Consider the following 24,179-nt stretch of genomic DNA (forward strand, 5'->3'; position numbering starts at 1 on the left):
ATTTTTGGGTCCAAAGTAGAAAAGAAGAAATGTTTTGCGTATTTGAAGCACCCACAACTTCGAACATCCATCATACAGCTCCGGATGAGTTTCGAAATAAAGATGTCAACCACTCAAGTATGGTAGCAGCCTTCCTGTTGTGAAAACGGGCATTCCAAATACCGAGCAACGTGCTGTTATTAACCGGCAGAAAATCCCACTACACTAGTTCAGTGAGAGAATCGGCCAGAAGTGACTTGTGACGCTGTATTCCAGTCTGATACAAACATATTTTACGAGTGTTTCGGGTACGGGACATTCTGTGATCTCAAAATTGTTAGTCCACCGTATTCGAGTAATACTACATCATACAAACTCGCGGTGATCAGTTACTCCGCTACGTACGGGAATAGGGCAGTGGGCAGCTAGTATTCAGTGTCCAAATGCAACGTGAGCTACCGCGGTAACATAAGTGCACTTCAAGCGACCAACAAATCTTGCAAAGCGGACCAAAAAGTGGCAAGTTTCCGCAAGTTGAGAAGGATTTGCTTAAATATGATTTTCTTACGCAATGTTGGATAAGCCGTTTCTCACGAAATGCTGTATTTTAAAGAATGAGAAATAGCCGCTGCACTTGGTATCAGTGTCTCGGATTTGAAGGTTAGCCGAGGCTTGATTAATTATATGAAGAGAAATGAACATTATTATGCCAAAATATGACGAATGATTTCAACCATTTTCATCGCTTTGTGATTGAGAAGCGCAAAGTGAAAGAATATTTGATCTCCCAAATAGGAACCGCAGGTCAGACGCCTGTCAGTTTCCATATGCCACAAAGTCGAGCAATATATAAGAAAGGAACATAGAGTGTTATCGTACGTGGTACCGGAAGCGAAAAACAACGATGTACTGCAATGCTTGTTGTAACAGCTGATGGCAGAAAGCTTGTACCTTACATTGTTCTAAAACGAAAAACATTGCCTAAAGCAAAAATTTCCGTGGGTGATCCACGTTCTTATTCAAGAAAAAGGGTGGATGGACACGTCACCCGTACAAGATCGGATACGGGCGGTTTTGAGTAATCTATCGAGGTCCCTCCTTCGATGCCCGGCCCTTCCCCTCTTGGACAGTTTGCCGGTATATCATTCTTACGACATTACATGAATTGTACTTCTATTAGTTCATGTTTATTTTACTTCAGGTCGTATAGTCAGCTTGTAACGTACTTCAAACCCACGTGTCCAACGTACATGATGTACCTGTAACTTATTTGACTTTGCAGAAAATATCTCACGCCGTCATTTTACGCTAAATGACGATAACCGCAAATGAGTTGAGCCAATTGTGTTATATTTGTTGTATCTTTTAAATGTAAATGAGTTGTAAATAGGTTTTAAATGTCTGAATTCCTTGAATGATTAACGCATCCGAAGTTTTCGCCTGTATTTTTCGTCAAAAAGTGCGTTAATTATGCGAGAAAATACGGTATTATACATTTTGTTGCGTGTGCCGGTGTGACATAAATGTTGTTGTTCGTATGTGTCATACAGGAGAATGATTAGGCGCATTTTCTTGTAACCATTATGTTTTCTTAGTTTTAAGATTTTAAACTTAATAGTCATTTCGCATTGTAACTGTAGATATGTATCCTTTTATCCTGACCTTTTTTCACCTACGCCATGGTGGAATATATGTGATTAAATCCAAGAATTAAAAAACCTTCCAATTTTTTGTTTCTAAAAGTTGGCAGGTATGTATTTGGTGCTCAAATATGTCACCCTCGTGTCGGAAATTTGCCGATACGTACAGGAACTCCCGCGGGACAAAAATCAATCCAGTGAACATTCCATCCTACATCGCCTATCCCTACAGACATACAACAGTTTATCCTTCCAAACTCTTTGTTCACTTCTCACAGTTCTTCCCACACTGCCTACCTCTCCATTACACTATACCGTAATCCTCTTCCTACTTATTCACTATCTTCTACATGTTCATTCTTGTTTATTCCTTCGACATATTCATTCCTGTATAATTTCCCATACTCTCCTCTTAATATATAAACTTAATACGTATACAACCTCCTTATAACTAGCACCCTACTCCGTCTGTTCACAATCACATCAGTTCTCGTATTACATGCTCTTCTCTTGATACATATTATACGTTAATATATAACACTCCTATACTACTTTTCTATTCAATCTACTTAACAGCATCTTGCTGAGGGCGAATAACCATTGAAGATGCTCTCCCTCTTTTACCAAAACCTTCCTTCACTACTGCCGTTATCTTTATCCTACTTATTACAATCTTTCGTTGTATTCCGCCACTTTTTACTACTTATTCACTATCTTCTGCATAAACTTACACAGCATTCATACAAACAGTTCCTTCTTCCTTGTGACATATTGCAGTCTTCTATAATTTCCCATACTCTCTTCTTAGGGCGTTTTTAATTTAACGCATAAGTATTTGCTTATTTAGCATGATACTCGGCAGTCCAAAGGTAAGAGCCCTGCATTTCAATCCCTGTCATGTATGTACTGTGAATATTTGTAATATGTCACAAGGAAGAAGGAACTGTTTGTATGAATGCCGTTGTGTAGGGGTAGCGTGCCTGCCTCTTACCTGGACGCCCCGGGTTCGATTCCCGGCCACGTGTTGTCAAGTTGGTTGAAAAACACGAAACTCCAGCGTGAACAAACCGCAAGTGTAGCCACCCCCCTCGCAGGTCGTCCAGCTGCGTGAAAAACACGCAGTCCCGCTGCGGGAAAACACGCAAGTGATGTAAACATTACAGTAGGCAGTTAAAACACTCGAGATTTCAAATCTAAAAGCACGAAGTGTTAAAATCATAAATTCAGTGTCCCAAACCCTAAAAACCAACAGCGTGTTATGCATCATTTCACACATTAGCGTATTGGACTCCGCAGTCGCTTAGTTTGGAGCCTCCCAATACTACGCCCCTATGAATTAAGCATAGGTATTTCGCCTTACACCATCTCGAACCCGGGGTCTGCGAGGTTACGTCTAGACACGTCATGTATGTTCGATTAAGCTTGCCCTCTTAGCCTTAATCGCATTTTCTGTTGGGGTTAGCTTGCACTTTTTGGCATCGAACTTAGGTATGAAAGGTTAAGGCCCTTAAGTCTAAGGTCGAACCCGAGGTCTGTAAGGTTAAGCCCGGACATGTAGCCGTAAAGTCATGTAAGGTTAGGAGCACGCTCTTAGCCTACCGTTCTAGTGAGGTTAAGCATGTACTCTTAGTACTATCAATGAGGTGGAGGTGGCCGCTGAACTTGTATAAAATAACCACTGCCATCTGTGAACCATAGTCACAAGTGTTCAAAATTGATATTGAAGAGGCAGAGGTTTACACAGTACTTTTATAGTTCAGAGGGAGAAACTCCAGCACATTGTACACCTTCAGCTATGACAATGTTTTTTGCATATTTGTTGGGTCGATGCATAACTTCGTGCGGTTCTTATATTTTATTTCATTTTACTGTCACTGTCACGCAGTGTAACTCACAATCACTCGGTGATCTATTTATCTCCACTCTCGATGACGTTCTGCCAACGTTCAGGTAGCGGTTGAATGCTTCGCCTGTAGAACTGTTTTGCTTTTGACTGGAAAAAATCTCTTAGCTATTAGTCGAGAGAAGCTTCGTCAGGGAACACTTTCCCCTGAATGTGCTTAGGAGAGCGGAAATGATGGAAATCTGAGGGGCAAGGTCAGGGTGATGAGGAGGTGGTTCCCAGCCAAGTTCAGCAATCACACTTTTGATAAATTGCTCTGTATGCGGGCGAGCGTTATCATGGAGCAATAAGACTGGTTGTTGCTTTGTCTTTTGTTGTCAATAGCAACAGCAAGCCATCTTGGCTGGTCACTGTACACAGCAGAGTTAATCATTACTTTTTTCGGAAGGGTTTCATGGTGAATGTCATCTTTGTTCCACCAAACACATAGCATGATTTTCTGTGGATGGGCGGTATCCTTGGCACGGGGGGTTGCATTTTTTGATGGGCTGAGCCACTCTTTCCTTTTCATGTTGACATACAGGCACTGTTTCTCGTCACCGGTGTCAATGTTCGAAAGGAATCCTTCGTGTCTATCACAAGCCAACCGGTGCCGGGCAAGAAATGACGAACAGATGTGTACTAGTGTGTGTGTGTGTGGTTTTTTTTTTCTTAGTACATGTGGAACATGCCTTTGTTGGCAGGACCTAGTGTTTACAGTGCACTAGGCTAGAGCAATTTTGTTACTTTCATAGATCTGTCTCTGTCTTATCCTTGGTTTTGACAATATGAAAGTGACTGAGGTATTAGCGATGCTAGTAATGCCAATCCTTATGCAGCCAGTCCCTGCTATGAATGGTGTGAAAATTTTGCTCATGGGGTCGGTTGATGTATGCATTTCAGTGGGCTTGGCAGACTGATGTGTAATAGGAACTCTGACTCGGTGGGGAAAGCAACGGGAAACTACCTCACTCCTCATTTTCCTAGTACGCTTCTTCAGTGATGCCTAGGCCATCTATGACAGCTGATGGCAGAGCTGTTGAGGATCCCACCAGCGGAATCGCCGACGGACTGTAAATACATACATACATACATACATACATACATACATACATACATACATACATACATACATACATACATACATACGGTACCCATTTACCCAATTTCTGTACCTTACCCGTCGAATGCAAATTGCGTACATTAGTACAATGATCACATTCAAATACACGCGCCAATTCGCGCGTTGTTTGACGAGGATTCTCATCAAGCAACTCATTCAAGCTATTTTCATCAGAATCTGAAAGTCTTCCAGAACGTGGATCATCAGACAAGTCAAACCGTCCTGCTCGAGAGCGGGAAACCCATTTTTGTGCTGTGCTTTTAGCAATTGCTTCATTCCCGTACACTTAACAAATTGTTCGCAGCTCCTGCTGCACTGTATACTCTCTTAAACTCGGAGTAAAGTGTGTCGAAGTGCTCTTCTCAATTTGACATTGCATATCCGTTTATCTGAAATATACATAAATAATACGTTCACAATGAAGAAAACCTGTGTTTCACAACACCCAAACCCAGGACAACGGAATAACGTAAGCAATCCCTTCACGCATCACGAGAAAACGATTGAAGAGAATTTAATGGTAATCGGTATGTAAAGTCGGGGAATGAGCCGCTGCAATCTAGGCTACATTATTTTATTCACGCTGATTGAAATGGTAGTTTAGGGGAAGGCCTAAAATGTAATTCTCAGATAATTTGTTATTAGTGGTCCTATCGATAAATACGACGTAAGTTATACAGAATTAAATTTCCGATCATTTGTCTTACACATTTTTTACTGTACAGACTATAACAGAGATATTCATGATTTCACGAATTTGTATTTTTGTTACAAAGTCTACATCAATGCCGAGCTACGAGGAAACGGGTGAGCAGAATTTAATGAAAATCGGTATATAGAGTCTGGGAATAAGAAACTACAGTCTACTCTAGGCTATAAACAGTTTTATTCACCCTGGATGAAATGGTAAATTAGGGGAAGGACCCTAAAATTTAATTTTCAAATTCTTCAATTAAGGGTAGATTATTAAAATCAATCAAAGGTATTTATGTTGACAATTGGGCTTCAGTGAGAATTGATGGTAGAATGAGTTCTTGGTTCAGGGTACTTACAGGGGTTAGACAAGGCTGTAATCTTTCACCTTTGCTGTTCGTAGTTTACATGGATCATCTGCTGAAGGGTATAAAATGGCAGGGAGGGATTCAGTTAGGTGGAAATGTAGTAAGCAGTTTGGCCTATGCTGACGACTTGGTCTTAATGGCAGACTGTGCCGAAAGCCTGCAATCTAATATCTTGGAACTTGAAAATAGGTGCAATGAGTATGGTATGAAAATTAGCCTCTCGAAGACTAAATTGATGTCAGTAGGTAAGAAATTCATCAGAACTGAATGTCAGATTGGTGATGCAAAGCTAGAACAGGTCGATAATTTCAAGTATTTAGGTTGTGTGTTCTCCCAGGATGGTAATATAGTGAGATTGAATCAAGGTGTAGTAAAGCTAATGCAGTGAGTTCGCAGTTGCGATCAGCAGTATTCTGTAAGAAGGAAGTCAGCTCCCAGACGAAACTATCTTTACATCGGTCTGTTTTCAGACCAATTTTGCTTTACGGGAGCGCAAGCTCGGTGGACTCAGGATATCTTATTCATAAGTTTGAAGTAACGGACATGAAAGTAGCAAGAATGATTGTTGGTACAAACAGGTGGGAACAATGGCAGGAGGGCACTCGGAATGAGGAGATAAAGGCTAATTTAGTTATGAACTCGATGGATGAAGCTGTACGCATAAACCGGCTTCGGTGGTGGGGTCATGTGAGGCGAATGGAGGAGAATAATGGACTCTGTTATGGAGGATAAGAGAAGTAGAGGGAGACCAAGACGACGGTTACAACTGTATTAAGTAAATTCCGCTTGCATGATTTTAACGTTAATATAACTCCTGTACTCTGTGTAGTTTCTACGGTAGACACTGCTTGTTAATCATGTGAGAGGTATTCTTTACAAGGACTGCTCCCGGGTGATTTTTGCTAGTTGCTTTACGTCGCACCAACACAGATAGGTCTTATGGCGACGATGGGACAGGGAAGGGCTAGGAGTGGGAAGGAAGCGGCCGTGGCCTTAATTAAGGTGCAGCGCCAACATTTGCCTGTTGTGAAAATGGGAAACCACGGAAAACCATCTTCAGGGCTGTCGACAGTGGGGTTCGAACCTACTATCTCCCAAATACTGGTTACTGGCCGCACTTAAGCAACTGCAGCTATCGAGCTCGGTCCAGGTGGAATTGTCTCAAAACATTATTATTGTTATGAGACTCTTAATCTTGCCCCCTGTAATTAAGGATATAATTGCATCAACTGTCATGGATTAGAAACAAGATTGTCCCCTGCGGGTGGGGGACGTACATGTAGAATACACCCGTTGTATCCCCTGCCTGTCATAAGAGGCGATTAAAAGGGGCTACCAAGGGATGATTAGATTAGAACCATGAAACTACTTGTGATTAGTACCACCATGGGTCGCTATTACTTGCGCATAGTACCACTATGTTAGGTACCAAATAGGTTTGTGATTAGTATAGCAATCAGGAGCACCGTGCGGTCAGCTTTTACGGTACCTGTGATTAGTAGCACTATATGAGCGACACCAGGGTTCTGGCTTGCCTGTGATTAGTGCCCACTATATAAGGAACACCACGGGATAGTACGAGTCCCTGTGGTTAGTTCACTTTGAAAACCATAGGTTTGCGTTGGCTGTAAATGGCGCTGCTATGTGTGAAACACCTTAGGTCAATGTGCGAATTTCATTACCTGTGAGTAGTACTCGTTAGCGTCTCCCTAGGAGGGCACCAGTGGAATATTGTAAGGTGGGCCCTCCGACCGATATGGTCGTATCCCCCATGCCATGGGGTGGTTTAATTACTTGGTGCAGTTTGGTTGTCTTCAGTATGTTTTTTCTTTATTTAGTTGTGTGAGTGTTAATATTAATTGTATTAGTGTATCAATAGTTAACATGTAATATTCACTACTAGTGTTACATGTGTGTTTTACTGTTTCCGATATTTGTGAGGCGTGTAGTCTATATGCGCTTTGAGTCTTAGACTCGTGTCATTTGCATTTGCCCCTAGGACTATGCAACCCTTCGTACTCAGTTGCAGAGCAGTAGGACTAAGGGCCCTTTCACAAGATCCACTGCTTTCCACGCCACTGCACTCCACCAGAGGTGTAGAAAAAGGCCGCTAGCATTCACACGAGACACTTCGTGTGGCGCAACCTCCGTCCACTCTCATCAACAGCAGGTTGCTCTCAACCGGCCTGGAGTGTCTTCCACTCTGAGCGACCGGAAGCTCACTAAATCAGATTAGCTCGTTCATACGGACAACATATGAGCAATTACAATAGAAACAGTACGCGACACTTCGGGATTCAACCTTGTTAAAATGGGAGACAAGTTGCAAGTGGCGCTCCTAGTGGCTTGACGTGAAAATTCGCGCTAAATTCAAATATCAATTGAAATGTAAATACGGAAAAGTCGGAAATTAGACACATAATCAAGATGTGAAAGGGACTGCTATGAAAGTGCTTGATCTTTCACTTATGCATTACTTTTTTAGCTTTACAATTCCTGTCTGATCGTTCTCGGCTAGATTTTTCTTTTTTCTCATTTAAAAGCATTGTATCATATCACTTGTCAACAATAATATCGGCGCATTCCTTCCACACATTATTCAATGAATTTACATTTAAGAGCTGGACAATTTTCCTTTTAACTTGAAGCCTACTAACAGAAAAACCTCAAAAACATTTAAACTTTCCCTGTAAGCAATACTTTCCATAATGCCATTACGTTAGGGTAAAGCAAATTTGCATCATATTGTTTTAACAAAATATGTGCATTTCTTAAATCACCCATATTTTCTTCAGTACTTGACAACGCATTACGGCACTCCAAATGGGCTAACTTGGAACACAACCAGCCACACTCGTATGTATGTATGTATATATATTTTCCTGAATTAAATCAAACCCACAGATCACACCTACAACAACACATCAGTATTGAAAGTTAACTGCTGCACTATACAATAATATATGCGTATTGTATTTTAAGCCAGTTAAATATGGGTCGAGCAGGTCAGAATATTATGAAGTACTATATAAATCTGTCACTGGAAGAGTATATATGCAAACACAGTATTGCTTACATTTTCTCGTCACGAGGGACACGGAAGAAAGACCGCGCATTCTTCTTTCCTTCCTAGTTACTGCAGCCAAACACAGCACATATCTTTCCCCTCATGTTGAGAGGAGATATCAAGGAATGACACACACTACTATTTAATTATATCAACTCACTGAACATGAATAACACCAAAAACTTCACTCACAAATACACGTGCTCTTATGACAGAATCCGTAGTTCTCAGGTCAATCCGCTAGAGAGCTGTAATAGCTGTCCCTCGGTATCTCGCTGAGTGTCGCGTATTGTCTCTACTGTATTTGATATGAGCCACAAGTTCGAGGATTTCGTTTCAAAATGTCGGTCCCATTCATAATACTGAAAAGTTAATTATAGGAATACAAAATCGCCCTTGCCTGTGGGACTAACGAACGACAGATTACTCAAATAAAATTAAAGGCTTGAAATGTTGAATGAAGTTTGCCGAACTGGACAACTCCAAAGTGAGAGGTGATAACTACAGTAATAGGCTGTGTGTGTTATCTGTTAACCTTTTATTCGATATTACAATAACATGGGTCATTGGAAATTAATTAATCAGGGTCTTTTTTTTTTTTTTACAAAAGCTACAGAAAGAGCATTAGTTTTCAATCAGGATTTGTTAGCAGTCTTTATTTCATAAAGAACTGCTTCCAATTAAATTACATAATATTTTCTTATTCGGACCGAGCACGATAGCTGCAGTCGCTTAATTGCGGCCATTATCCAGTATTCTGGAGATAGTGGGTTCGAACCAAACTGTCGGCAGCCCTGTAGAGTTTTCCGTGGTTTCCCATGTTCACACCAGGCAAATGCTGGGGCTGTACCTTAAGGTCACGGCCGCTTCCTTCCCACTACTAGCCCTTTCCTGTACCATCTTCGCCTTAAAACCTGTGTCGGTGCGACGTACAGCAACTTGTTAAAAAAAAACTACCATTGTTTTATTTACAGAAGTTAGGTGTAGGTAGCAAGGTCGAAGGCCATACTGGTAGCTCACTAAATCAGTCGTTCAAACGGTCAACATTGTGTGCGTCACAAGTTTGATATTTTTGTTTCAAAATTTCGGCGGAATAAATGTTCTCATGTTGGTGCCCTGATGCTGTAAACTCTTCAAGGATTGACGACAATTCTTCAGACAAATTCCCACTCGTACGAAAGTAACTAAAAGAACATTTTTGGATCACTAGTTTGTCGTGGGGAGGTGTTGAGCGCTAGAATTATGAGTGCTGCTCCAGTGGGTTGGGCCATATGTTGAACAGGCAAGTGAATGACATTTTTTTCCTTTCTTTGGGGTATTTTACGTGTTCTGCTTGGTAGTGTTATGAGTTATGTGGCATTATTATTATTATTATTATTATTATTATTATTATTATTAATTGATCAATTGTACAGGGTATAGTATTGATATCTGTGTACAGAGTTAAAGATGTTCTTCATGCCAAGTAGTGTTACATTGTGTTATAAATAATTAGTGTTATATACATGTTTGCGCGAGTGGTATATAGTCTTATACAATTATTTAATGTTCATTTTACTTTAAATTTAAACTAGCAGGCTTTTACTGTCTCATTGTCCTGCTTTGTTTATTAGAAGTCAATGTTAGGAGGTTAGAAGTCTCTTTAGGTATGTACGATATCGTACTTATTTTGTTCCATGTATTTAGGTGTGTACATTATTTAACGAAATGATAGCGTGAGTTTACCTGTTAATAGTGCTATGTGGAATTTTTATTCATCATATTTTGTTGTAATAAGATTTCTTGAGGGCTGATTATTATAAAATTAACCTTTTAGGGTGTGTTTTTTTCTCTTAAAATACACGTTCTCATCCATGTCGTGTATTTCTTTGATAAGTGGATGTTGTGGTTTAGGTACTGTTTTATAAAAGCTTTTTGCTTTGGAGATAATTTCTTCTTTGATAGTCCGTATTTTATATTTGTTCTGAATATCAGTGTTGCGAATATTGAAGGGGGCATTATTGATCATTCTGAGAAGCTTATTTTGATGTATCTGTAGTCTGTTGATGTAGCAGTCTTGTGTTATTCCCCAAGCAGGGGCAGCGTGCAACATGGTGGTTCTAATTAGCGCTATATTAGACTATATATGCTATATGTTGCTTTTCGGGCGTTATTTAAAATATGATCTACGTGACTGCGAAATTTAAGTCGCTTGTCCAGAATGACACCCAGGTATTTGGCAGACTGGATGTCCAAGTAATCAACTTTCAAGGTAGTCCTGTCTTCCAGGCTTGCTCATTCTTTTAATCCTCAAGTACAATCATCATTTTGATTGGCAATCTATTTAATTTAATTTAATCTGTATTTACATGCAGAAATTGCTTTGCTACCTACAATGTGCCAACAAAATTGCTGATTGCAACTGATTTTCCTGATTATTATTATTTTTATTTTTTTAATAGGTGGAGGGCTTTCTTGATTGTACTAGTTATCTTATTTAGTCATCTGTTCTAAAGGAGTTCACGAAGAGAATGCATACTTGAGGTGCATTTATTTTTATGGAACTTAGTGGTATAAGATGATTTAAGATATGTTGCAAGAAAGAGTGCTATTTATCATACCCATATGTTTTCCCTCTTTTTCCCATCCGAATTTTTCCATAGTGCCAAATTTACTTTTCTTCTATGTGCTCAACATGTTACGGAGCTAAATGCCGTAAATCCAAGATATGTCATCTTCTATATACGTTAAACTGAAAATGATTGTCTCTGTCATTAAACTGAAAATGATTGTCTCTGTCAAGACTCCCTTGAACACTTTATACAGTTCACTGACATATAACTATACTGATGGAACAGGTTATAGGGGAAAATAATAAAAAGGGTTTTAACTCAGTAGTGGGTTTCATTTGAAGTCAGATTGTTTCTTTATAGCCTGACATACCTATCTAGCTTGTGTTTTGCTAACTTTTTGTAACATCGTTTTGTTTTTTTAAATGCTAAAGTTACTTTACATTTATGTAGAATTGTGCCAGTAGTACCTAAGAAATGCTAAGTGGCATGTCAAAAGCCTGTCTTTGACACGACAAACATTTTCATCTTCATATGCATTTTAAAAAATTACAGCTGAAGGAGGCATCTCGCAAAATGTCAGTAGCATAAGCCTTTGTGTTGAGAACTATTTCTTAGAAGTTATTGTTGTTGGTTGGTGGAATAGGGATTATGAACAGACATTCCTACCTCCAACCCTGGTTCAATCTATTTTTCTTGCAATGTCTTCCCAAAAGGAGCTGTACATATGTTCTTATCTCCTTTCGTAAGGGGGCACTTTCGACGAGCTGAAACAATATTATCCACCTGCGAAGAGGAGTCTTTTGGGCGGTGATCGGATGCTGCGGGGTCCTGACTTCCCACTGGAAGATGACTGGAGGGGACACGTACTAAATACCAAAGTAGCTGTTGAAGAAGTTAGAAGTACGTATTGTAGTTCTTTTCATCTCTTGATAAAAGCTGCTGTATTAAATCCACTCACCGGCCAGTATATTGGCCAACTCTGTTCAGCATGTTGTAATAGTTCGTCATCTAATATTCTTGTCAAGTTTTGCTAATTTTATTCTGATGTTGATCTTCCTCCATGGTAAAAGAATGCTTCATTTTTTTTTTTTTTTTTTTTTTTTTTTTTTTTTTTTTTTTTTTTTTTTTTTTTTTTTTTTTTTTTTTTCCAACAGTTGCATTCCTGGCCATACTTGCTCTTTACCAAAAAGCAAGAAGTAGGACAAATTTTTCATTGGATATAATTCAGGAAAGCTTACAAGAATGCATTAGTTAGGATTTACAGGAACATGTATGATGGGTTTTCAATTATTAATGAGACTCAATGTTTACATATTTTTGTATGTAGCAAGTCCTTTCATAGAATAGACCACACTGTGTTAAAAATCTGATTAATTTGTTTGAATATTTTGTCAAATCTACCCTGTAAGGTATAAATTATGAAGTTAAAATAGTCTTGAATTAGTAAATAGCTTTCCATATATTGTCTAGTTATGAGTTATGTTCTTGCATGCATTTTTCATCCACTGTCATCTGCTGCTGTCTGATGTCTAGTGTTGCTCCTGAATTTCTCAGAGTCATGCAGGTAGTATTGGGGTGAACTTTCAAATGTGAGGTGTCTATAATTTTAAAAAATGTCAACGCTTCTGCTTTTTTCGTCACAGCAGTAAACGTAGCCAGGTTCAGATACCAGTTGTTAAGAGAATTATAGTGTAAGCTATTTAGGGATTAGTATATTGCAAAAGCAGTGGAACAGTAGATGAACTGTAAACTGGTCTTCCATGCTGAATTCAAATGATTCTTCGTCGCATGTTGTCCCCTCTTTCTTAGCTAAAACAGTCGTCCTGTCTTTGTGTACAACTAAAGAGGGGGTTATACTCGTTGGTGAAATTGACTCCTCAAACCAGTATACAGTACTTAAACCTTACTTAACAACTGTTGCATTGCCCAACATCGTCCTTGTAGCAACTGAAATTATTCTGTGTATGATGTCTTGGGGAGTTTTCACACGGTTTTGTTTTTTGTCCAAATAAAGCAAACTGAGCTTGATTTAATCTGATAATGTTTTCACAGTTCAGCAATAACAATTTTTATGATGTTAAATATTCATGATTTATCTCTACATTCACTAGAACATTATTTTAGGAGTGCACTATTAAGATAATGAGTCTTCTCTTTTCATTAGTACTTTCTCATTTTTCCGTGTGCATTTGTGTCCTGATCGTAACTGTAATTCATTTAGCAGACCCGGTTAATAGGTGATGGTAGTCTTTTCTAAAAACATGTTTATTTCCTGCAATTTTAAGACAAGAGGCAAGTCTGTAGTCGGTTCTTGTGAGGAAAAAAATGGTTCATGTCAATGATACCCATTTTTTTGGCAATTCATTTCCATGGAAACGGATTCATAGCATAATTGGCGAGATGAGCAGATGAGTATTGCGGGTTTGTATCTTTACAGTTGGGTGGTATTTTACAGTGCAACATAATTTAATTATACTACCTTGCAAAACGTGAAATTAGTCAATTGAAAAACTATGAAATGTTTTTCTTGCACTTTTCTTTCTACTGGAAACTTTCCTGAATGTAGTTGGGAATAATTAGTTTAAACCCTCTGACCCTATAGGAATATCCAGTAAATACTAACTTACGTGCTGTAAGAAATCCATAATTTTTAACAATCCATCTCCACTTAGATTTAAAATTAATATTGTAAGGTATACCATTTTCTAAGAGGCAGCTTTTGAATTGTTGGAATTGTGAAGTGAACCTGAGAGTACAATGGATAAATTTGCATTCTTTGTCCTCTCCTTGACTGAATGGTCAGCCTACTTGGCTTTGGTTCATAGGGCCTTGGGTATGATTGCCGGCCAGGTCGAGGATATCTCGTCACATTAGCTTCTCCAGCTCGCGGACTGTGTGTAGAGATCATCTTAACCGCTTTTATTCACACTATTCACCCCACACTACTAACTGCTACAGAAATCTCGCTGTTAATCTGGGCCAAATCCATGTCAAGGACTGGTTGTAATTGGTAAAATGGGAGGAAGAAGCAATTTAAAATCCGGTGAGGGTGAAATCTTGGACGTAGGGGAAGCCAAGTCATTAATTTCGGAAGTGATGGAATTATTTACATTGCCTCCAAAAATGATTTGTCCTCTCCGCTTTATAACAAAAATCCATATTTGATATGCAAACGTCAACTAATTGACTGTCAGTGTCTCCGGTTTATATGGTGTTATTGGCCGCCTTTTAGTGATACATAGCCAAACTTGTGGTTGACAATGACATAATGTTATAGCGCACTCCACTTGCAGAACATACAAGTATTCAGCTTGTTTACATGTGCTGTGGTCGGTGTGCTTTGTGCCGTGAGTCAGCGAGGATCAGAAGAGAAAGCAGGGACAGAAACAGAGGACACGACAGGAACGGCGGATTGCAGTACAATGCTTCAAAAACGACAAAACATTCAAAGAATTAGCTGAAGTAATAAATAGGCCCATTGCAAGTGTTAGGAGTACCATATACAGGTATAATCAAACAAAAGCATACAATTACAAACTAAGGACAGGTCATGACTGACTGAAAAACTTCAAATGGTGAGAAAAGTGAAAACAGATCCTAAATTGTGTGCTACAAAGATTGCTGTAGAGGTGGAACAGGAAATGGAGAAAACGTATCAATCCACAGGCAATAAGAAACATTCTTCATGAGGCTTAATACAACAACCGAATAGTCAGCATAAAACCATTCATAACCAAGGTGAATAGGTGGTACAGACTGGCATGTGCAAAATATCACACAAATGATTATGAATTCTAGTAAAAGGTAATATTTACCGATGAAAGTCAATTTAATATATCTGTATCCAGCGGAAGAGTGAGGATATGGCAGCAGAAGAATCATGTACTGGAAATGCAAAATCTTTCAGCCACTGTTAAACAATGTGGAGGATCTCTGCTCATATAGGGTGTATGGGTGCGAAGGGGGAGGCAATCTGTGTATTATTGAAGGCAACCTGAACCACAGACTTTATATCAACATCCTAAAATCACATCTTCCCCAGAGCGTGAGCAATATGGGCCGATCGCAGAAACGATGACTAGTTTTAAGCGTTAGACAACGGTTACCTAAACAACGTCTAAATCGACCACGATCTTCCATTGCATGCAACGTTCAGCCAATGTTTAACAAGACATCGTTTAAAGTATCAATATTCATCAGTGCGAGTGCCGAACACCAGTCAGCAGTTTTGTCTTATTACACATTGCTCAAATATGGCTAGGCAGGAGCATGACTTGCCCACAGATAAGAGTATCGCTTTCGGTGGAAATTAAATCTCGTAATATTATTGACACTAACACAACATGCCACCCTACAGGGAAGTGTAGTCTACTCATAAATACGGTAGCTTCAACGAAGGGAAGATGAAGCAATAGCAATGTGTAACAGTGTGTTATACGGGCCATATACATGTAGCTTGCATTCTGGAGATCGTAGGTTCGATATGCATCATCAGCAACCCTGAAGATTGTTTTCCGTAGTTTCCCTATATCTACAGCAGGCAGATACTGGAGCTATTATGTCCACGGCTCTTCTTCCCCAGTCCTCTTCTTTAAACAATAATCACCACAATCATCACTACTTGCCTTTTGCCGGAAACTTTTACGATTATATATATGAAAACAACATATAAGCTAATCCCTCCCGGTTGATGTATGCGACAGCCCTCTGATGATAGGGGCAGGTACTGTAATTCTGACATGTATTTAGTCGAAGTGACCTATAATTCCATGGGAATTTTGCCATGTATATAATAAAATATATCGGTTGCCAAGAATTGTATTCATGTTGACAGTTACCAACCTGTCCCTTCGTCATTCTCAAGAAAAGCGAAACCTTATTTTAAGATCTATCTCCCCGTACATGTCAAATTAATTGCTGCAGTTTAGCAGCGGGCGACCCACAGAGGCCTTCGGAATAACCTTTCTTCCCGCAATCATCTCAACATAATACAAATTACAAGTTTCTTGGTACATAACCTCTGATTGTGCTTCACTCCTCCCATTTGAGGTTAAACAGAGCTCTTGGCAGTGTTTAAACATGACCGGTTGAACATCGCTTTTAGACAGTGTATAAGTGATAAAGTCTCTGCAACACGGCAGCCATACTTGAGCATTGTTTAACCGTAGACATAGCCTCAACGCTGTTTCTGCAATTGGCCCTATGGGTCTTACAGATGATTGCATCTTCACAAGACAGTAGCCTCAAACACACAGCCCTGTACACAAAGCTCTCGTTGCTATACAACACACCACAATGGATGGAAACACCTCTGCAGTCACCAGGCGTCAATCCGATTGAGTATGTAAGGAGCACTCTTGTAAACACAAGATTTCAAACAAGAATGCTCTTAAGGAGCTATTGATAGAGTAGTGGAAGAATATTGCGAGAGAAACTACAGAAAATCTTGTGAGATCCGTGCCAACAAGGTTGCGTGAGATAATATTGGAAAGGAGAACCTACCAGGTATTACGAACATATTCCCATACTTCAAAACAATTCCTTATGTTCGGGCGATGAATATATTTTTGACATAAATGGAGGCAATTGTGATGTAGTTGGTTATTTTTTCGTTAACAGAGGAAATAATGTTTTGTTAATGTGTATTGTATTTGCAGGACTACATAAATAATTCTATACTCAAGTGAAACTTATACTTTAATTTTCTAACCTTTATTTGGCCTGTAAACATCACAAGCCTAGTTAGACAAATACTTCTTTGAGGCATTGTATGTCTAGTACCTCTCCAAGCACACACTTATTTCACTGGAAACTGAGTTACTAGTATGGTTCTGTGGGGTGGAGGTTAAATAGCGCAATATCTTGTCTATTGGCTTTACGTTCGAGCAGCAGAGGTTCACCTGAAAAATCAGTCATCAGATGGGGTATCTCGGGGTGCTTCCTTTGACCCTAAAAATACTTGGGATATGGTAAAGTAAGGTTGTTTTATTAGTATAGGTCTGTGAGGTATTATTGTAGATTTTTCTAAGATACTCTCATTTGTACATAAGCTATTTCCTAAATACCGCTGAGGACCAAAGGTGATGAACAAATGCATGGGTGGTGGTGGTAATAATAATGCCAGGTTTTTACATGTTTAGATTGTGGAATGTTATTGTTCTTGTGGCTCGTTGGGGCAGATGCCCCCCATTTATTTCTATATGTATGTATAATTTGATAAGCCTTTATCCCTAATAGGAAGTGTGAGAAGAGGATTGAACATCTTTCAATGAGTGTGACCCCTCATTTTAAAGCATATAGTCTACAGTCCCTGGTAAAATAGTAAATTTATACTATTACTGATTTTCCTACATAATTTTGTCAACTTCCAGTTTCGAGGTCTTCCCACCCTGTACAGCGGCTGATACAATCTAAGAGCACTATCGTTAATGGTGGTGGAATACCTGCCAACTCTCCTGACTTTACACCATTATCCCATTTTTTAAAAAATATCGTGTGTGTAATTTTGGATTGAAAGTGCGAGATGACAAACACCAGTCATCCTTCGAACAGTTAGATTAGTAATTGATTTTACGAGTTTTGGCGTGTGTTTCAATACTTCAGTTGCGCATTGTATTCATAATTTACATAACCTTGCCTATGTCTCTACAATCTTATGCATCACATTCACTTGGCATTGAACACTTTTAAAATTGTTGATCGTTAATTTATCGTGTGTGAGAGGTTGTTGTAGGCTGCGGAATATTGTGAAATTATGATTTGTGTAGAACTTGCATGGTGTTTGTCAGTTCCTCCGTATTATGGCGATGATATACGACTTAACGTTTTAACCCCTTAAGCGGGGAGCTCGCTACACACCGCCTCACTCCCAGGTGGGGAGCGATTTCCTTGATTGGAGAAAATATTTACAAAGTTTACATGTGCTTAAAAGATTTATAATGGAATAAATTATAATACCAAATTTTCTGTCATGTTGGTTAGCGCTTTTGATGGACCCAGTTTATATACCTGCAATTCGTGACACACACTGACTATATTACACTACACTACTGGTAATATTTACAGTATTTACAGTCTTCACGGTGTTATCTCTTTTACAGCTGTTCATTATGATACACGCGGAAGTAGATCATGTTATATACCCTGCCCCAGCGTTGCATAATTTGTATGATTCCATTCCAAAATATTATCGTTTCCTTGGTATGTAAATTTTTCACCCCAAGCTACCCTTTTCATAACAAGAGGTTCTCAACAATTGGCACTTCGCCATCAGGGGTACGAGCTTCCGAAAATTTTGCTATCAGGCGGTCAGATATACTGGCTTTATCTTGTATATGTTGGGAGGAATTTGTCCATTATACTCCTCATTCTCAGAGATATGTAAAAAGCTGTGGAGGAAAATCTATTACTAATAATAACACTGATTTTACGGAGCCTCTGAGGTGCCGGAATTTAGTCCTGCAGGAGTTCTTTTGCATGCCAGTAAATTACTGGCAATAGGCTGGTGTATTTGAGCACCATAGGCCTGAGCCAGGATCGAATCTGCCAAGTTGGTGTCTTAAGCTGGCCAGTTCCTCAACCACCCAGGCTGGTGAGGAAAAATCTCTTCTGGGTCATCAGCTCATAGAAAATGGGCGTAGTCAACAAGCGATTGTGAGAAATAGTGTCCTAATTTAGGTTTCTGTACAATCCCCTGTGGCAACAGTATGACCATGAGAAGGTTTATTTCGTCCTTATTTAACTGGACCCAGTCTTGATCTCAAACTCCATTTCATCTTACTAAGCTGGGATTTATATGCGATTTTCTGCTGGGCATCTTTTGTCTGTTCAGCTCTGTTCTGGCACATCTCGTCATAAAAAGTAAAGTTTTGTTTTCCCTAAAAACTCTCACTTTACATCATGATGGAATTTTGGACCAAAGTGGGACCTTCTTTGTCCTATTTCAGTCTAAGCTGACTGGTTGGAATGTTCAGTGTTATAGTCGCCACTGTCATGATCGCTACTTGAACTGGAATGGAATGAGTTGTCTTTCTCGTGACTGCTGAACATTCACATCAGCTGGGCCCAAACCCTGTACATTCAAGCCTGCAGTACATATTCCAGGTAAATTCCTGTCACTTAATGAATTCCCTTCCGGCAGAACTTACTTCATTAAGATCACTATTCTCCCCACTAAATTCCAACATTTTGTTTATCATGACCCATAAATCATCTTCCTCTAACGGTGGGGGGGCAGTAGACATTTCAGCGGGTAAAAATGTACGAAAAAGAGTTTTTGTACATTTTTATTTTATTTTTTAATCAATCCATACACTTTACTATGTAAATTGAATAGCAATATATTTAGTGTAGGAAGAAAGTGGAAATGAGGCCCTGAGGTGGTAAAGAATAGGTGAAAAGACTATTTCGATAAATTCTGAATGTGAGAAATGATGCAGAAGAGAGAGTAGTGGTAAATGAGGATGATCCAGATATGGAGAGTAGTATTGTAATAGCAGAGGTAGAAATGGCTGTTAAACGAATGAAAAAAGAAAAAAGAGCAAGGATGGATGAAATGTGTGGAAATGATCAAGGCGGCAGGATCTATTGGTCTACATTGGTTATATAGGCTGCTCAGGTGTATATGGGGGATAAAGCAAGTACCTGATGATAGAAGAACGATTTGAGATGGTTTGGTCGTGTTATGAGGATGGAGGAGGGAAGGATACGAAAACAAGTGTCGAGGCGAAGATAGAAAGAGAGAGGGCGGCCCAGAGCAAGATGATTAGACTCAGAAGCAGTATAAGAAAAACACCAGACTGGAATAAAATTAGGCTACTGAGGAGGAGTGGTGGAAGGAGAGACAACGGTGAAGTGCCATCAACACCCTGACCTGGTAGCTGGACAAGGGGAGATGAGTAATGAACTAACTCACACAATAGGAAACTCACAGCACTGCACACTTCCATAAACAATCCGTATGCTTATGACACTAGTTTCTTCCTATTGATAATAGGCCACAATCAGCCGTAAGGTCTTAAAACACTTTACAAACAAATCAAAATAGACTTTCAATAGGTCGTATTTGGTTTACAGTGCGGTCGTGAAAATTCAATATTCACTTAATAAACTAATTGGTTACACATATAATAAAAATAGACAGCATAACTCTCCATAATAGTTCTAATCTAGAACTGGACTTCATTCAGTATACGCTAAAATAAGTCACTATATTGAGGATGTAACATAACGCTTGAAAATTCTCATGATCATTTGGTATACTTCAATAAATATGAACCACTGTCCCATCATTGATTGGACCCTGAACTAACCAGCATATCCAGACTTCAATTTCATTGAACACCTCCTACTGAATATGCATGCGTTAAATGTCGGAAATTGAAATGTTGACGACCTGAATGAAATGACACCAGGACTGTTGGAGGTGTGGATGCGCATCCTCAACGAAATGATCCAGCACCTTGTGGGTAGCATGCCGTATTGCATGGAGTCTTGACGTGGCCAGAGAGAAAAGCACAATACCATAGAGAATGAAATGGGTTCAGTTGCAAGGTTATGTTTTAAGATAAGCCAGTGAATAGTTTGAATCCTGTCCTGCTGTTCTCCGAGAAAGTGCCTCTCCGCCAGGTGCGGATGAGGTATGTAATCAGGTCTTCCTCGTTTCGCCGGCGAACTGCCTTTATGGGTAAGCAAAATTCAAAATTTCTCTTTTCTCTGTTCTATCAAAATTAGCCCCTTCACATTTCATTTTTGTAATTCTTATGTCATCACTAATATCCCGCCAGTCCGATACAAAAATGAATATCTTCCTTGTTGGCACTTTCTTCTGAACAATCACTATGCACATCGTCACTTGTTTCATTGTCCATATTTACTGAATAGTGTGAATCAGAATTGGGCACTGTAAGATTGACGACTTCTTCACTGTCATTGCTAAGCCTTTCAGCCCCTAATTATTAAACCGTGAACGAAAAAAATCATCGTAGTGGTTTTTGTTACTACGTAGGACGTCTATGAAAGAAAATTAGTGTCATTTTTTTGACCATTTATTTCAGAAAATATTGCACGATGCCAATTGGCACCATTGGTACGAGATGATTATTTGACAGATATAAATCGTGTGTCTGTAAATAGTAAACATTTTGTTCTTTTATGGTCAGAGAGAGAGAGAGATAAGCATAGTTTTTGTTTCGTAAAATGCAACTTACGCTGCATAAACTTCAGGGGGGGGAAAGGCATCAGTACAAAACACAATACAAAATACTGTACAATAATATTTGTCAAATCATTTGTCCTAACTAAAGCTACTTTCTATTCCATACCAACACTCAGATCACATGATAGAGTTCAAAGCAATTGAAACAGACTTTCAACGTATTAGGTCGTGTTACATACATGTAGTACGTGTTAGAGATGTTAAGTACAGAACAAAAATGGCCAGCCGGACACCAGTGGGATCCGAACCCACAACCTCCCGATTTCGCGTCGGTTGCTCTACCAATTGAGCTATGGTGGCCTAGGCCATCTTTGTTCTGAAAATTCAATATTCATTGACATGCCCCACAACGGGCGACTTAAGCACACTCTACAATGTGCTAGCAGCAGTGCCAGACCTGTAGCTCAGATCCTTTCAAACAGAACAAAGATGGCCTAGGCCACCATAGCTCATTTGGTAGAGCAACCGACGCGAAATCGGGAGGTTGTGGGTTCGGATCCCACTGCTGTCCGGCTGGCCATTTTTGTTCTGTACGTAACATCTCTTCAACACGTACTACATGTACGTAACACGACCTAATACGTTGAAAGTCTGTTTCGATTACAATGCGGTCGTGAAAATTCAATATTCATTCAAAGCAATTGTTGTTCTTGTTGAAGCATAAAGCTACATGACATTTTTTGCACTTCACCCGCGACTAGCACTTTATGCAAAGCTTGCATTTTGTTATCCAGGTGCTGAGGCCAGTGACCCAGTTCATCAGACAGAGCATCAGCAACTGGATGTTCTCTTTTTGCAGGAGTGTTTTTTTTCATCCGAGGGTGGGCCTCTCCCTTTTCACCGTTGCTACCTTGCCTGCATCCATCAAGCTCAATGCAACTTGAGATCTGAATTTTATTAGGGGCATGAACTTGAAGTCCATTCGCTGATGTAAACTTTGCCTATACAGTAACCAGGCATTTACAATGCAGACATCTATGAGATGGAACACAATTTTCAAATCATAATGTTTTCCTTTGATGTCTGTTCTGTACAGTACCACCAATGTCCAAAAGATCTAATCCTCCCATGCCTTGATTGTAAACCTTTATCATGGCAGGTCTCCCAACCTCTATATGGTTTTTAGTTCCAACGGACCAACGTCAAACTTTACTAATATGTTGTAGACTAACGGAGGAGATTGCATGGACACACTTGTTGTCAAGCCATCTGACCACCGTAATGTTGTTTCTAACGTCTGTTCTGTAATCTAAGCTTCCCCTCCCTTCTCTCCAGCTGTCTTTCATCTTTCATTTGACATCCAGGTACTCGATTTATTCGGACAGTACCAACCATCCAAATACCCTTTTCTTTTAGAGCTACTGCAAGAGCATGAGAACCAAACCAGTTGTCAACATACATTTTATAATTCTTATTCTCAGGTATTACTTCAGCTAAACTCAACACTATATCCCCACCGATTCCCAACTTGTCTTCTCTTTTACTGTTTCCTTACCAACATATAGACCAAAAACTTTAATTCTCCATTTGTGAAGTTTGCTCTGTATGTACTGCTTCATTCCACTCCTACCCTTGACCAACATATAGACCAAAAACTTTAATGCTCCATTTGTGAAGTTTGCTCTGTATGTACTGCTTCATTCCACTCCTACCCTTGAATTGGTATCAAAAACTCGTCCACGCTAAGATGTTCTTCCAGCTCCGTCTTCCTCATTGCACTTTTCAAATCTACAAAGGGCTGGATTTTGAAAAGTTTATAGTGTTCACGTTGTAATGCGTTGGAGTTATCATTGATATGGGAATATGTTCTTAGATTGTAGAACAGATTCCTTGTCATTACTTCTGCTATAGGTGGGTACCGTGTCTCTTCAACCCAATACTTTTTTTTATGAGGGCATTTGAACGATTTCAGATAAGACATGAATACCTATAAATTGTTCCATTTCTTCCTTTAATGTGTTCAGACATCCCAGACTTCTGACAGGAGTAAAGATTTGTTTGATTAGTGAAATTATCGATCATAGCATCAGTACCTCTTGAAGAGCTGTAGAGGTGTATCATCAGAATCTGAATCCTGTGGAAAGTTTTCTTCAAAGGTAGTGTCGTCCTCTTCAATATCAGTATGTCTCCATTTGATAGTGTTGTTCCTTGAATTTCTGCTCACCGACCTCGATACCTGCAGTTTCTTAAGTGCAGCCAGTATCCAGTATCGGGAGATAGTGGGTTCGAACCCCACTGTCGGCAGCCCTGAAGATGGTTTTTCGTGGTTTCTCATTTTTACACCAGACAAAAGCTGGGGCTGTACCTTAATTAAGGCCACGGCCGCTTCCTTCCCATGCTTAGCCCTTTCCTGTCCCATCGTCGCCGTAAGACCTATCTGTGTCGGTGCGATGTAAAGAACTTACAAAAAAAATGAATTTCTGCTATAATCTTGTCAGGCACTAGCTGTTATCTCGTGCCTCCTGTTTCTTGTTCTTCTTTGACTCCTAATCATTTCTTTCTTCCAATATTCTTTCTCTTTCATGCACTTCACAATCAATAGGACACTGGACTGTTGAAGCTTTCTCCTGAGCAGAATCCATGAACAAACTGCCTTTTTGCAGGGGAACATCATTTACAATATCATATTCAGTGTCTGACTCATCAGTTCTGCTTCAGA

General features: G+C 39.5%; 1 protein-coding gene and 1 non-coding gene across 4 annotated transcripts in view; one reads left to right on the top strand and one right to left on the bottom strand.

Annotated features, from left to right (window-relative positions):
• The window catches only part of sm (smooth), a 427,005-nt gene that overhangs the window by 328,339 nt on the left and 74,487 nt on the right, over positions 1-24,179 (top strand). For 2 of the 3 annotated variants that reach the window (XM_067151588.2, XM_067151589.2), the window contains one exon: positions 12,052-12,204. The exons of the other annotated variant lie outside the window; for it this stretch is intronic. In XM_067151588.2, the coding sequence (XP_067007689.1) occupies positions 12,052-12,204 (153 nt within the window). The remainder of the gene's footprint in view (positions 1-12,051; positions 12,205-24,179) is intronic. 3 annotated transcript variants of the gene reach the window in all.
• Positions 21,744-21,820, bottom strand: TRNAS-CGA (transfer RNA serine (anticodon CGA)). The gene has a single exon. It is a non-coding gene; the product is annotated as a tRNA-Ser (tRNA).

Source organism: Anabrus simplex, chromosome 7 (assembly GCF_040414725.1).
Source record: "Anabrus simplex isolate iqAnaSimp1 chromosome 7, ASM4041472v1, whole genome shotgun sequence".
Lineage (NCBI taxonomy): Eukaryota > Metazoa > Arthropoda > Insecta > Orthoptera > Tettigoniidae > Anabrus > Anabrus simplex.